General features: G+C 45.2%; 1 protein-coding gene across 1 annotated transcript in view; it reads left to right on the top strand.

The window, feature by feature from the left end:
- Window positions 1-15,913, top strand: part of LOC137436395 (stimulated by retinoic acid gene 6 protein-like) — a 171,224-nt gene extending 155,311 nt beyond the window's left edge. The window contains exons 17-18 of the mRNA XM_068130143.2: window positions 12,247-12,396; window positions 15,045-15,913. Of these exons, the coding sequence (XP_067986244.2) occupies window positions 12,247-12,396; window positions 15,045-15,295 (401 nt within the window). The 3' untranslated portion in view covers window positions 15,296-15,913. The remainder of the gene's footprint in view (window positions 1-12,246; window positions 12,397-15,044) is intronic.
- Window positions 15,914-16,292: the final 379 nt, after the last annotated feature.

Consider the following 16,292-nt stretch of genomic DNA (forward strand, 5'->3'; position numbering starts at 1 on the left):
TATTGCCTCACTGAATTGGGGAACCAACTCTTTTGAGGTCAAAAGGTCAAAGTTCAACTGAAGGTCAAACTTCCAAAATCATCTATTTTCATCTGAAAACCCATCACTTTTCATCCGATAGACTTGAAAATAGAACAGCATTTGTGTATTGCCTCACTGAATTGGGAAACCAACTATTTTTGAGGTCAAAAGGTGAACTCAAGGTCAAACTTCTAAAATCATCATTTTTCATCTGAAAAATCGTCACTTTTCATCCTATTGACCCGAGCTTTGATCAGGATCGTAAATTTAAATCTTCATGAAATGGACAATTAGCTGTATCAATGGAATTTTTTTTGGGATGGGGGGGGGGCGGATTTTGCAAGTATCATGCTCCGCATGACGTCTTCTTGTTTGTTTGCCCGTTTGTGAAAAAATCTCAAAACGTTGTGAACGGATTCGGACGAAATTTGGCAGAGATGTAGCGCATGTGACAAGGACGAAATGATTAGATTTTGGTGAAGATCCGGATTCGGATCCGGCTACTATAATTTTTAAAGTGATTCTTCACCATTGGGAGATAGGGCTAAAAACGATACATAGCAGGATATCTCAAAACGTTGTGGACGGATTTGGACGAAACTTGTTGGACAGGTTGTGTGTGTGTGACAAGGAAGAATCGATTCCATTTGGGTAAAGATTCGGATCCGGATCCAGCTAGTAGAATTTTGAGTGATTCTTCACGATTGAGTGAAAGGGCCAAAACCGATTTCCAGCACGATTTGTTCAAAAGTTATGGACGGATTTGGAGGAAGCTTGATGGATGAGTTGGTGTGTGATGTTTCTTCACCATTGAGAAATCGGGCCAGAAACGATACGATATTTTTCCAAACGATATTTCAAAAGGTTTTGGACCGATTTTAACAAAAACTTGGTGGACGACTTGGTTCGGTGACAATAACAAGCCGATTCGATTTTGGTCCATGTCCGAATCCAGATCTCACCTATCAATGTGTCGTGTTCCTCGCGATTTAATAACCGACCAAGGAAACAGATTAACCGAGCAAGCTTTAACTCAGAAGGCGTTCAGTTCAAATTTGTCTGAGTTCATACACGCGGGGAGGGAGGAGGATAAGGAGGATAAGGAGGGTGAGGGGGAGGGTGCTGAAGTTCCTTACTTCACGGTTCCCTCAAACCTGTGGAGATTAAATCAAGCGAACACCAAATTAAATGTACAAAAAGAAACACGTTTATTTTACCGAACCCGATACAAAGAAACGCGCCGGTAAATAAATACAAAATCCTAAATTTGGACGTCCCCAACCCAGACTTCTAAAACAACACAAAGGAGAATTTACAAAAGGAACCACGTCGTGTGGTGTGAGCTTATGTCTGTCTGGCTCGATGTCAGGGATCGTCAGCTCCAAGCGCACAAGCCCGCCGCGGCTCCAATGTTGGCGGGAAGCAGGCCTCGCTGCGCCCTTCTTCGCGCGCCGTCAGGCCTCACCGAGCGCCTCGCTCGCCACGCTCCAGTGGCAAGCCGCGCTCGTACACTCGTCCACGCACCGCCTCTCCCGTCGGCTGCTTCAATCCCAGCTGCATCCCCGATGCCAAACGAACAGGGGAACGAGGAGACAAGGCCGGCACGCAACCACCTGCGCTGAGGACCAGAACGCCGATCGTCCACACTCACTCGCAAGCAGGCTCCAGAGCAAGAGGCAGTCCCACCACGAGAGGAACCAGAAGGAAAAGAGGGAGCAAGTGTCGGTCTCCGACCATTTTCTATCGCATCCAGAACAAGAGAGAACAAATGGGGATGTCGACGCTGACAAAGCCGGAATGCGACCGCTCGCTACGGGATCCAGCACGAGAAGGCCAAAAAGTAAAAACTCAAAAAGTCAGCTCACGGTTCGTGGTGTGGCTTCTCCTGACGTCACCGCCCTTCTTCGACCAATTCTTCGCAAGGTGGGCGTGGCCTCAGCCTGCCTGAGCAGTGAGTGTTGCTTTGTGGTGATGTAACTGGTGGTAGCTGCATCGGCGGTGCCCTGAACTGGCTTTCGGTGAGTTTTATATTATTAGGGGGGAATTAATGCCTATCTAATGTCTATGTTGTGTTGCCATACGGGACACAGGTATGATCACAGAGGGAACGATACACCGGGGAATTAGCATAATCCCTACAACTACTTAACATGCCCGCACCCTCGTGGCGGGGACACGTATCCAACTTATCCGACATCCGGTCTAGACAGGTCCTCTACTTATTTACATCGAGATTAGAGTCCCTTTATACAGAGAGTAACGACAACTGAGAATACGCCGCCATTTTGGGGCCAATTGTGCGGAACCACTGAACCGGCACATGCACAGTGCACTATGAGCTATGCGTGTATAATGCAATGCACCACTGCACAAACACGGGGCGGGTTAGGGAGTACGGTGAATGTTTTTATTTATTTATTTTATTGTATCGAGATGTCGGTCTATGAGTATTAGCTCCATTATGTTCCAGATTGCCTATAATGGGATATTAGTTTGTCTGAAAAAATGAGCGGTTGATGAGAAGTGACAAAATGGGTGATTTCTGAATCCTCATTATCGCGATGTTGGCAATAATAATTTGGGTTACTCACGATGCCTGGAGAGAATTTGAACATACTATGTGACAAGGTAGTCTTGTAACCTAAAATAATCTTTAACCTCTTCGATTAAGAGGATAGGAAAAGCGGGGTGGGAGGGGGGGGGGGGCATTAAAACACACGTGTGTTTTGTCTGAAAGAAATGAATTTAATGTAAACATTATCAAACTGTAACAAATTTAATGAGTTTTCAGAGCCAATAAACTCAAACATACACACAAACATCAACACATTAAAACACACATGCACACACACGGGATAAACACACACACACACACATACACACACACACACACACACACACACACAGGCTCTCGGTCAATGCACACATACTGTAAATTACACACACACACACACACACACACACACACACACACACACACACACACACAGGCTCTCGGTCAATGCACACATCTATCTATAATTCCAGTAATCTCTGTGTGTATGTGTGTGTGTCTGTGTGTGTGTGTGTGTGTGTGTGTGTGTGTGTGTTTGTCTGTGACCGCTGTTTCTCGACAACCACGGGTCCGATATACTTGAAACTTGCCAGGTATATTGCTGGGGACCCGAGGATGTGCCTTTTCAAGGTTTGAAATTAATCGGACAAGTGGTTCCCAAGGTATGGTCACCGTACTCGCAAGCCGTTCGCTTTGGCTTTGCGAATGGACCAAACCATTTCATGTAAATAGAGGGGGGGGGGGGGTTCTACCGTACTCGCAAGCCGTTCGCTTTGGCTTTGCGAATGGACCAAACCATTTCATGTAAATAGAGGGGGGGGATATAATTTTAGATATATATATAGTACGGGCACGCCCTAGTACTGTAAATTACACACACACACACAAACACACACACACAATTACACACACACAAACACACACACACAATTACACACACACAAACACACACACACACACACACACACACACACACACACACACAGGCTCTCGGTCAATGCACACATACTGTAAATTAACCTTTTCAGCTTTCTTTTCATCAGTTAACCACATTCAGCAACAGATCCAGGTACAATCAGAATAAATGAAACGTAGTCCAGCTGTCAAAATTGCAATATGTGATGAATTTTTTTTTTACCATTTATCTCTACCATTTTGAAGAACGATACAAATTAGAGGTCTTGTGAGGGTTGAGACCCCAATATGAATAGCAACTTCCTGCTTTTTATCTTTACTTTCATTAAAACTTTCATTGCATTATGTGGAATTTTTTGAGAACTTTTGTGTTCCCCTGAAAAAAAAAAATGGCAACACCAAATACAGGGTAAGTGGATATGCTACATGGGCAAGCTATTTCTTAAGATGCATGCACGAATACACAATAAAAGATGCATGCACGAATACACAATAATGCCAAACAGAGACTTCTTCTTTTTGTCCAGCCCTGTTGAATTTACAACATAACCATTCATAACCATTCTCTAGAAATGATTCCTAATACTAGCTATTATCAAACTGTTGGCATATTGTGAACTGAACGTTCTTTTTCTAAATACAAATATAGAAAATACAGTACAATGTACCGTCAAGCAAAGTATCCAATGTTTCCAAACAAAAAAATTAACGGTTTTCACTATGATACAATGACAGCTATTGACTACTTGTTGCGGGAATCACTTGTAGTCTCCATAAGGTGAAAGTTAAATAATTCACTTTACTTTCTCGGCCAGTTTCCTCATCGCCACACTCTTGCTCCCAAGCTCTCCTCCTTTCTTCTTTCTTTCGGCTTCCTTTTTCAATTCACTTGTTTTCTTCTTGCAATAAAAATGCAGTCGTGCATTGATAAACTTATTAATCCGTTTTTCCTTGAGATTGTGACATACTGGTAGAGAAATGTCAGAACTCAATTCCTGTGCCTTTTCCATCAACATTTTCTTGACATTGTTCTTGTCCATGAGGTCATTCTCTACCTTACGAAACATAAGTTCAACTCTGTAGACCATGTCGAACACAGAATCAGACACCTTAATAAGGCTTCCTTCTTTGTATTATTTTAGTTGGGTAAGCTTTGAGGCCTGGTGTGCTTTGTCATGTGAGTTTTGCATCACTGCCTGGATGCATGAGTCACACGTTTTTTCGTTTACCTTTACACTCCTTACACAGTATCCTGCCAAATTGTACAGGCCATCACGCTCAGCTTGGCCAAGTTCAGATACCCCTTCTTGGTCGACTGAGAAGTGGATGCTTTCAATGTTCGGTTCAGAAGGGACCCGCACATCTTGGTCGAGGAAGTCAGCGAGAAATTCTCCATCATCCTGTTTTTTTTTGTTGTTTTTTTTTTTTTTTTTGTATACCGAATCGAGGCTCGTGAAAGAGCTAACATTTATTTCACAAACAAATCAACCAGACAAACAAAATATACAAAAAGAGGGAGGGGAAGACAAGATGGGGAGAGAAGGGGAAGCACACAACCACAACATTTGAGAGCAGGGAGAAGTGTGGGAGGGAGAGGGCTTGGGGGGAGGAGGCGTGGGAAGGGGAGGGGGGGGGGGAGAGTTATAAAACACAAGGGGACCGAAATTAGCGGGGGTATAAAAGATCAAGGTTTTGGATGGGGGAGGATAAGAGATGGTGGTGAACAGCTGTTTTAAAGACCTGGAGGGTGGAGTGGGATTGAAGAGAGTGAGGGAGTTTGTTCCAGAGGCGGGAGAAAAGAGGAATGAAGGAGTGAACGTGAGCAGAAAGTCTTGATTTTGGCAGTTTAACCATAAGAGGGTTGCAGGCAGATCTTGTGCGACCTGTATGAATATTTGGGGGACAGAGCCCAGAGAGAGCTGGGGGGGGCAAGGCCAGAGAGGAGTCGGTAGAAGACAGAAAGACCACCAACCTGCCTGCGGTGAGTGAGTGAAAGGCCCTTGGAGTTAGCTTCAACGCGGGAGATTCCAATGATTCTGAACGCTTTGGTTTCAACAGCGTGAAGACGAGATCGGTGTGAGGCAGGAGCACCAGACCAGAGGGGAGAGCAGTGTTCCATAGAGCTGCGGATGAAAGCCTTGTATGTGGTGAGGAGCTCGGGTGTGCCAAGGAAGGACTTCGCACGACGGAGGATGCCCAGTCGGCGACTGGCTTTGGAGGCCAGATTTGAAATGTGGTTTTCCCAGGAAAGATCATGGCAAATAGTGAGACCCAAAAGCTTGAGTGACAGAACTTCCTGGAGAGGATTATTCAGAAAGTGGATGGGAGGGTTGTCCAGTCGGTCTTTTCGGAGAGACATCGTAAGAGTGTGAGATTTATCAGGATTGAAAGACATGTTCATTTGTTTGCCCAGTCTGTGATTTTGTCCAGGTCTGCAGAGAGTGAGGAGGCTGCAGACTGCCGATCTGAGGGATGAGGAATGGAGCGACAGAGAGTAGAGTCGTCAGCAAAGAGATAGAGAGGATTTTCAAGAGAGTCAGAGAGATCATTGATGAAGACCAGAAAAAGCACAGGCCCCAGAACACTACCTTGGGGAACTCCAGCCTGAACAGGAAGAGGAGATGAGAGAAACCCATTCAGGGCCACACGTTGACTACGACCAGAGAGGAAGTCCGCCAGCCATGCGTGGAGATTTCCATGGATACCAAAGGAGGAGAGTTTGGTGAGCAGAGCAGGGTGCCAGACCGTATCGAAGGCACGTGAAATGTCAAGGGAGACAGCTCTAATTTCCTGTTTGGTGTTGAGGACCTCCATCCATTGTTGAGAAAGCAGAAGCAGCATGTCCAGAGTAGAGTGACCAGGTCTGAAACCAAATTGATGATCAGAGATCAAGCCATTGGAGAAGAGGAAAGATTTCATATCTGAAGCAATGATGGATTCCATGACTTTGCTGATAATTGGGAGAAGGCTGATTGGTCTGTAGTTGCTAGGATCTGTTTTTGCACCTTTTTTGTGCAAAGCGGTGATGTTGGCTGATTTCCAAGCAGATGGCAGATGACCTTGAGCAAAAGAGAGGGTGAAGAGAACAGAAAGAGGGAGTGAAAGAGCGGAAGAACATGATTTTAGGACCCGTGGGCTGATGCCGTCAGGACCAGTTGCAGAATCAGAGTCGAGGGTTGACAGAAACTTTTCCACCTTGTCAGGAGGAAAGGACACAGAGTCCAAGAGCAGCTGGGTACGACTGGGTACGGTGGGTACAGAGAGGGATGGGTTTGGGACACAAGATTTAGAGGCAAACACAGAGTTGAGGCATTCAGCTTTTTCACGTGCGGAGTCAGCCGTTAAGCCGTTTGAGGTGAGGGAGGGGATGGAGGGGGAACAAACACCAGAAACAGATTTGACCAGACGCCACCAGGATTTGGAAGAGGGGGACAGATAAGACAGTTCGGTCTTGAGAATGGTGAGATATTGTTTCCTGGCTCTCCTGAGGGTGGACACACACTTGTTTCGGGCTTTGTGAAAGGAAAAGAGATTTCCTTCCGTTGGATTTGCTTTCCAGGAGACGAAAGCAAGTTGTTTCAGGGCAACAGCCTCACCACAAGATTCCGTGTACCATGGACGGGAGGAAGGGTATGACAACTGAAGACGAGATGGGATAAATCTGTGCATGAGAGAGAGCAATTTACTTTGAAAGAATTCCCAGGATGAGTTGATGTCAGAGGCGGTAGAGATGGGAGACCAGTCCAGATGATTGATGGCTGCTTGAAGACCGTGCCAGTTGGCCTGAGTGTAATGCCAGACTCGTCGACGCTGAGGAGGCTCTCTGAGAATGGTCAGAGAGATGTCCACTTTGACAAGCACATGATCAGATGAGCCGATTGGAGCAGAAGAAGAGCAGCAGACATTTTCAGGGAAGTTAGTCATAACCAAGTCCAGAAGAGCAGATGCTCCGTTGACTGAGATCCGGGTCGGGAAATTGACAGATTGTGTCAGTCCCAGTGAGTCGCAGAAGTCCTTTGCTGAAGAGCCATGGCTGGTGAGAGAGGTGCCCACACTCAGCCAACTGGCATGGTGACAATTGAAATCACCACATATGAGGAAGAGAGAGTTGGGATGGGTAGATAGAAGTTGGTCCATATTTTCAGACAGCGAGATGTAGATGGAGTCATCACTGTTTGGTGGACGGTACAACACACATATGAACAAAAGGTGGGAGCGAAGGGGAAGCCGTAGCCAAAGGTATTCCTGGGGGTGAGGTGGAGAGAGGGCAGTGGAGGGCGAGTGAGGAAGAGAGTTTTTTATAAAGATAGCAACCCCACCTCCAGGACGAGGCTCAGGTCTATCATACCGGAGGAGGGAGTAATCTGGGAGAGATACCAAGGCATCAGAGACATCATGAATGAGGAAAGTTTCTGTTAAGCAGATCACGTCTGGTTTGTCAGAAGCAACCTGTATGGAGAGATCAGTCACGTTTGAGCGAAGGCCCCGGATGTTTGAGGTCCATACCGTTAATGAAGAGGAAGGGGGAGCATCGGGTACAGAACAGGGGGGGGGAGGGGTAGGGTAAGATGTGGAAGAGGAGGAAGAGGTAGGGAGAGCTGTTGAAGGTGTGTCAGAGATTTCAGAGATTTCAGAATAGCTTGGAGAAAGGGAAGAATGGGGTGGACAAAAGGTTTGATGGAGATTGGTTGAGGCACAGTGAGGTGTTATTTGAGGAGGGGGAAGAGCGAGGCAGAAGGTTGGGGGAGATGAAGGTGAAAGTTGGAAGGGGGAAGAAGCAGGGAGGATGCTTTGAGGAGGAGGGGTGAGAGGGGAGTCTAGGAGGGGAGGAGCGAGGGAGAGTCTCGGAGGGGAGGGGTGTGGGGGGAGTTTAGGAGGGAGGGGAGGGAAGGGGCAAGGGGGGAGATTTGAAAGGGATGGGTGATGGGGAGGATTTGGAGGGGAGGGGTGATGGGGAAGTTTTGGAGGGGAGGGGGGATGGGTTGTTGGTAACTACCTGTTCGCTTGAGACTGAGGAACTGTGCAGTGCTGATCAGTTTGAGTGCATACTTGAACTCCATTGGAGATGGTACTGGTTTCCTCAAGCACACGACGGAGAACAGATTTTCCAGGCAATCCTGCGTCAGCCTGGATGTCAGCAGGAATTTGTACCCAGCATCCAGTAACTCTTCCGCTATTTCGAGCACAGATGTTGTAGACAGGACAACCCCTGTCTGGATTGGTTTCCAGTCTCCGTGTCCAATTTTGACACCTTTGAATAGGCAGATCACAGTACGAAGACAGGTGACGGCCTCCTTGTACTTTTATTCATTGAGCCTGCTCAGTGCTAGTACTGGATGATGACTAGTCACCAGCTCCAACCATTTGCCTATGAGCTCGATGAACCATGCAGTGGTTAGGTAGCTCTCGTCACGCTTCTCTCTTTCCACCAGATATCTCAGTGCACTACTAACGTGTCACGGCTCAGTACGCGTGTTGCATTCCCTACTTTCATTTTGTCAAAATGAGTAGGGGTCAGAGCTGCCTTTGTAAGCTTTGGCGCAAGCTTCAAGTCCAGGTCATCTTGATAGTCAACAAGGTCTTTCAGAGGCTCAATGTTTACATCATGCGATTTCAGCCCATGCTCCCTGACAAGACTGTCTGGCAACGTGAAGGTTTGGCCATTCACGAGCGAAGCTTTAATGTTCTTGAAAACATGAGGAACATCGGCTAAAAAGTAGAGCCACTTATCACTTGCTTGAGGATGAGGAATTCTACTGACAGTCTTGCAGTGCTTACTGCAAACAACTCCAAAGCTCCTCCACATAGCACGATTTGCACTACCCATGTCGCTAGTAACAGCTGCTACATGTAAACCAATGTTGTAGGCCCGTTGAATGATGTCCAAGACGATGTCATGAAAAACAGTGCCATCTGTGGAGCTGCCAGTAAAGTGGTAGGCAACTGTCTGCTTCCAGCGACTTGTGATGCCACCCAACATGAAAACAAGTGCGTGATCTGCGTTACCAGAGTGTTCAGGAAGAGTTGTATTCCCCAGCAAATCACCACTGCCTAGATCGAATTCTACTTTTGACGTCAGCGACATTTCGTCAAGAGTAAGGCAACATGTACGCTCCTCTTCTTGCATACCTTTCACTTTATTTGAAGAAAGTCAAATACCTGTGCCAAGACACCTGGCTCAAAGGGCACATTCTCCATCCTTCTTTGTAGTGTCCTCTCTGTTGGGAGAGGGAAGTTCTGCTCAAGGAGAAGCTTGTAGCCTGAAGCACCACATCCAAATCTCAACTGAAGAGCTTTTTTCACAGTACTTGAAGTCCAATTACATCCTCTCATTCCACCTCTTGACAAGCTTTGAAGCTGGTCCTTCCCAAAGATTCTGGAGATTTTTGCTTCCTCTTTTACTTTTGCTTTAACAATTGCTTTGTACTTCTTTCTAGTTTGACGGAGCTCAGCTTTCAGTCCCTTGATTCGATCCCGCATCTTTGTCTGGCGTTTTGGTGTTCTGCAACTTCCACACGGCGCTGTGGTGTCTTCAGCTTCAGAAGCAGTGTCTTCACCTGCAAGAAAAGAAAGGGGGGTGGGGAGAACAATGAATATGAATGAATGAATGATCGTTTTAAGGCCATTTTCCCCGCTAGAGCGGGGGTTAGCCTTGCGGGCCCCATGACAATCATGGTTCCCTGTTTGAGGCAATGTTTTTACGGCCGGATGCCCTTCCTGACGCCAACCCTTGGTCGCCTCTTACGATGCGCAGGGATACGGTGTACCTATTCTAAATTGGGGTACTCAACGTGATCATTCATCCCAGCAAGCTGGTACTCAATTTGCCGACCTCGGAAGGATGACAGGCTGAGTCAACCCCCCTGGCGTTAATTCAGCGATCGACCGGGATTCGAACCCTGGATCCTAGGATCCCAAGCCGGCACCCTAACCGCTAAGCCAACACCAGGCTAAAAGGGGTGGGGAGAACAATCAGGAAGGATAATAGGCTATGATGATTACATGATTACATTCGAAGACGAAATTAGAGATAATAAAAAGTATTACACCATATACCCTAGTACTCATAGTCTTTGACATATAAACATGAGCTGGCCATCCTAAATATTCTTTGAGTTACAGGGCAAAATTCATGACATCACAAATATGTCCCACTTCTCCCCGGTCTTTCCGATACAAACGGGGTTTGTGCGTTTTAACCTTTTTTTTCCAAAACAAAGGGTTTAAAACAAAATAAAGAAATACATGTATGTTGAAGTAATTAAATCATAAATAAAAGAAAACAAAGGAAATTATTGTTGCCCTTTTTCATAATTTGAATATTTCAACAACAAAAAATAGATTTAAAATGAAAGTAAGGAGAGATTTTCCTTATCTCTCTTTTATTATCATGACAGGGGCAAACTGTTTAAATTTAAATTAATACATGCATTACAAAAAAGTCTTAAACATTAAACAAAATTGTAAAACAAGATACTTACAAGAACTTGACAATCTCTGAAGTCGTGGGTCAGCAGCATAGCTCTGGTCTACAAGGAGAGATGTCTCATGTTGCTTGGGTGGACACATTTCTTTTGTAGGCCGGTCACGCCTTTTTGGAGACTTTCGTGACTTTGTGGTCCTTCGATGGCAAAAAATGGTAGGTACTGCAGAATTCTTCAGCTTCATTTTCTGATCAGCACGTCCACATTCAAACTGATGAGGATCAAAATGTGCCTGTTTATCAAGAAAGAAGAAGAAATAGAAAGAAATATGTATTCAAGGTTGTCCGGGCTGCATCCCATTACAGGTTAATAATTCAATTTGTTAACCCGTTCTCTACGGGAACCGGGTGCTCCCTGTGTTAAAGGAATACAATACACGGGACTGAACAGTAACTTGACCTACCTCGCAAAGCTTTGAAGACGAAGCCGGCTTCCAGCCCACACGGCTCACTTTATTCTCCCATATTTTACGTCTATTGGGATCCGAAGGGAATCTGTACATCTTGAAACCCTCGTCATGTCTATTTGTGCCTCCAAATGCACAACGACCCGGCATTTTCAGTGAACTAAGGCATCCGTAGGTAGTCGAATCGATTGTACTTGCATAACACGCGAACGCGAGAAGTTAAGCGAACGCGAATTTGGCCCCAAAATGGCTCCCTGAGTCACGTGACCGTATTTTTCCGGATCGTCATGTCGTAACTCTCTGTATAAAGGGACTCTAATCGAGATGGTTCTTGCGACCCACGACAACCGGAGCATGATACCTACACAAATCTACGTAAATCTATATATGCCCCTACCCCAAAATTCATAACAAATAGATACAAAACGTGCCTGTTGTGCTGGGTGGAAGTATGAGCCCGACTAAGTACCGTTCTATTCATGGCTTATAATACCGGCTCACACCAACCAGGTGGTGCTATCTATGATCCATCCTTGTTCCAGTTTGTATGTTGTTTTTACATCTTCAGTCATTCCGCTTGAGTAGAAATTAAAATTTCCTTTGAGTCTCCACCTCATCACACTACCAGCCTGCCGATACCTCGTTTTGCACCAAATTGAAGCATGTGACCTTTGTTGTTCCTTGTAACCAACGTGTGTATGTTACCTTTTTGGGTCCATGTTGGATGTTGGCAGCATTCTCATCATTTTCTTTCCAGGTGAATGTTTCTGGATATATGAACCGGATTTCATTTTTGAAAAGTATGAATTGATTTTTTGAAGCGTCAACAATGCTGACTGCTTCTCGTCCACATTCCCGGTGCACAGGTTTCGCTACCTGGATAGGAATGCTCAAGTCAGATCTGTACCATTCACATCCTGTACTGCTGGTCTTCTGCCATCACCTGCTCATCGGACGGACCTGCAGGAAGCATTACAGTGGTTCTCTCCAACATCCGTACAACACATCCCATGAATGTATGTCTGTCAACTACAGACACAATCCCACATTGTTACTCATCCTTTTTAGGGTTAGGGTTAGGGTTGTTAGGGTTAGGGTTAGGGTTGTTAGGGTTAGGGTCAGGTAGAGTTGTTGTTAGGGTTCGGGTTAGGTAGGGTTAGGGTTAGGGTTAGAGTTGTTAGGGTTAGGGTTGTTAGGGTTAGGGTTGTTAGGATTAGGGTTAGGGTTGTTAGGGTTAGGGTTGTTAGGGTTGTTGTTAGGGTTGGGGTTCGGGTTAGGTAGGGTTAGGGTTAGGGTTAGGGTTGTTAGGGTTAGGGTTGTTAGGGTTAGGGTTGTTAGGGTTAGGGTTAGGGTTAGGGTTAGGGTTGTTAGGGTTAGGGTTGTTGTTAGGGTTAGGGTTAGGGTTAGGGTTGTTAGGGTTAGGGTCAGGTAGAGTTGTTGTTAGGGTTAGGTAGGGTTAGGTGCTTCAACTCTATCCTTTTTATTTAGTTACTCGATATGTTTCCATCATGATCATGGCGATGATAAATCACTTTTTCCAAAAAACAAGCAATTGTTTATAAAGGTATGAAAGTAGCAAGACAAACTATCATATCTGTTATAATCATCAGGATGTGTTACAGAGGAGTGAGTGCTGTGTGAAAATAGCGCTATAAGAGGTCGTTCTAACATCGTGCCCATGGACAAAGGTAATTCCGAGAGCGTACCTATGAAGTATGAGCGCTCTAGGAAGACTTAAGTGGCATCGATGGGCTGACATTGGCCATCGCCTCAAAACTTTGAATCCCGACTCAGCCACAAACTGTCATCCTGGTGTCTCGCAGGAATCCCTCGGATGGATATTATACCGGATGTCTTGTCTGCCACCATTAGTTGGACGTTAAAGATCCCGTTGCATCCCGGTCCACATAAAGAGGGTATTGCATTTGAGTCCGTTTGTCTGTTATTTGTTTGTCCGCACAGAATAATTATGATTTTCTCTACAACCGTTACTCCGATTGACAGGAAATTTTCACCATAGGTGCAACTCCACCTGTATAATTATTTAATGATAATTATGACGTCATATGTCACGTGGTTCGGCCGCCATCTTGGAAAAACCGAAAAGAATTGCACCCCTATATCCGAAAGTGCAGAATAGAAAAAATTGAGACATGGCTCATTGTAAAGAACTCTCCATGGGGAATAAAATATGTTCATGATGATGTCACAGGTGCCTCCATTATGACGTCATAATTCGACACGTAAAAACTTCATCCGATAAAGATGAAATTTCCCGAGCGTCATGGAGACATAAATTGCTGGAGGAAAAAATAATAATGATGACGTCATAAGTCACGTGATTCGGTCCCCATCTTGGAAAAACCGAAAATATTTGCACCTCTATATCTCCGAAACCGCTGCATAGAAAAAATTGAGACGTGGCTCATTGTAAATAACTCTCCATGTGGAATAACATCTGTTAATAATGTCATAGGTGCCTCCATTATGACGTCATAATTCGACAAGTACAAAACGTCATCCGATCAAGATGAAATTTCTTGAGCATAATCTAGGGATAAATTGGTCGAGAAAAAAAATAATGACGACGTCATCGGTCACGTGTTTCGGCCGCCATATTTGTTTTAACACAAAAGCCTTAAAAACCACTGAAAACACATCCTGGCGAGGGTCGGCAATCTCTGATAGCTCTTTCTTGTTCCTTCTGTTTTTACATTCACTCGACCAGCCAGGCGAGCACTCCATTAAACCACGACAACAGAGATAATGCTGATCAACAATAAACCCCGCCCCACCAACCGTCTAAGGAAAAAGGCCCCGTCTAGTAGAGGTGGAGAATCGGTGGGCGGTCAAGAGGGCTGTGAGGCCCCGCCCCCGAAATGCGTACTTGGTTGAGCACAACCATGGAGCGATTGAATGGAACTCGGTATTGGTCGGGATTATGATGTTTATATATGGAGGAAGAAGAACCAGTCTCTCTTTCTCTCGTTCGTTCTGGTCTGGGCACGGGCAGTCACAGCACGGGCAGAGACCAGAGCTGAGTGTCGGCCGAGATAAGCAACGAAGAACATTATTTTATTTTATTTTATCTTCCCCTTGACTGTTTTGTGTGTCTGAGTGGAGACGTCTCAAATTAGGATATTAGCTTTTACCTCACCTTTCTTTTTGTATCGTATTACATTTACTTTCATTAAATCATCATCATGGTACTTAATTTGTTGTATTGTTGATTTACATTGTCTTGTTTCGGTGTTTGTGGTTTCGAGGAATAAACCCCGTGTGGTTCCGTTGGAGGTAAGCACCCTGGTTTCCTTCGCCCACGCACGGCGCCAAGTTTCGAACTGCTGCCTCGGAGTTAACTGTTCGGCTATCCGTTCAAGGCTGGTTTTCATCGGCCACGGACGTGACAATATATGTATAAAGTGAATCAGTGACTTGGGTGTAACCATGGAAAGTACGAAAGATCGACTCCACAATACACCTGAAACGTTGATCTTTTTACACAGGCCATTGTTTGTTTACATCTCCTGAGGATTTTGTTTTCCCACTTTGTTTCCTTTATTCCCACATTGTTTCCTTTATTCCCACATAAGCAGAATTGCGAAGAATAACTAAATTGTGGGGATAATGTTCAACTAATCTGCGCATGTGTGTGTCGACACAGCCTGCAGAAGCTCACAAGCGCGACTTCGTGCCCAGCGTCGTTGGCTTCTCCTCTACACGTTGCTCAAGAACCCCAAGCTTGTTGAACTTCGCTCCATCCGTTCATCCTCGACCCAACCCGACTCCTGTTGCTCGGCCCTGGCACGCGCTGCGTTTTCCAGTATCCAATGGCGGAGCATGGAACTGTGCTCAAATCTTTCGAAGGTGCCATACCTTGCCAACATCAATGAGGATGCGTCGTCTACCGACTGATTACGCCATTGCTCAGTTCGGAGCACAGGCTAATTGTTGTTAGTAGGACCTAGGATAAAATATGGCTGATGTATGTCTGTGAACTATTGATATACGAAGCAACATTTACATGAAAAAAAAGAAGTTATTTGCATTCGTAGGAAAAAAGGCTCAGCCCTCTTAAGATATAACTAAAAAAGGTCCATGTCACAGGACATACATTATGTGTGTCATCACTCGGATGGACATTAAACTGGGCGTCCTGTCTGCCGACATTAGTTGGTGGACGTCAAAGATGTCTTCGGTGAGGAGGAGGTGAGTTATCTGCTCTAACCCACGCTAACACAAGCCAATCTAACCCAAACTTTTCCTCTTTCCTGGAAACATGCCTTAGTGCAGCCTATTTTAAAGAAGAGTGATTGTTCAAACCCTTCCAACTACCGTCGTATTGCTCTCACTTCTACTATTTCCAAAGTATTTGAATATCTTCTCAATAACCATTTCCTCAAGCATCTTGAATCCCACAGTCTTCTATCTGACCATCAATATGGCTTTCCCAAGGCAAGATCTACCGGTGATATCCTTTCTTACATTACAAATGTCATGTAATGTTTAAATGTTAATAAATGTTAGCTCTTTCATGAGCCTCGATTCTGTATACAAAAAAACAAACAAACAAAAAATGTCTGGGCCTCTTCCCTGAGAGACTTTGGGGAATCCTTTGATGTAGGCCTTGATATCTCAAAAGCCTTTGACAGAGTTTGGCATCGGGGTCTGATATCCAAGCTTCCCTCTTTTGGCTTTCCTCCTTCACTCTGCTCTCTCATATCGAGCTTTCTCTCTGACCGCTCTATCTCTGTAATTGTCCATGGCTCAACATCTCCCTCCTTCCCTATCAACAGCGGTGTTCCTCAGGGTTCTGTTCCGTCTCCAACACTCTTCCTTCTTTTTATCAATGATCTTCTTTCTTCTACAAATAACCAAATGCATTCATATGCTGATGACTCAACGTTGCATT

The sequence above is a fragment of the Myxine glutinosa genome, chromosome 11, assembly GCF_964187855.1.
Source record: "Myxine glutinosa chromosome 11, kmMyxGlut1.1, whole genome shotgun sequence".
NCBI lineage: Eukaryota > Metazoa > Chordata > Myxini > Myxiniformes > Myxinidae > Myxine > Myxine glutinosa.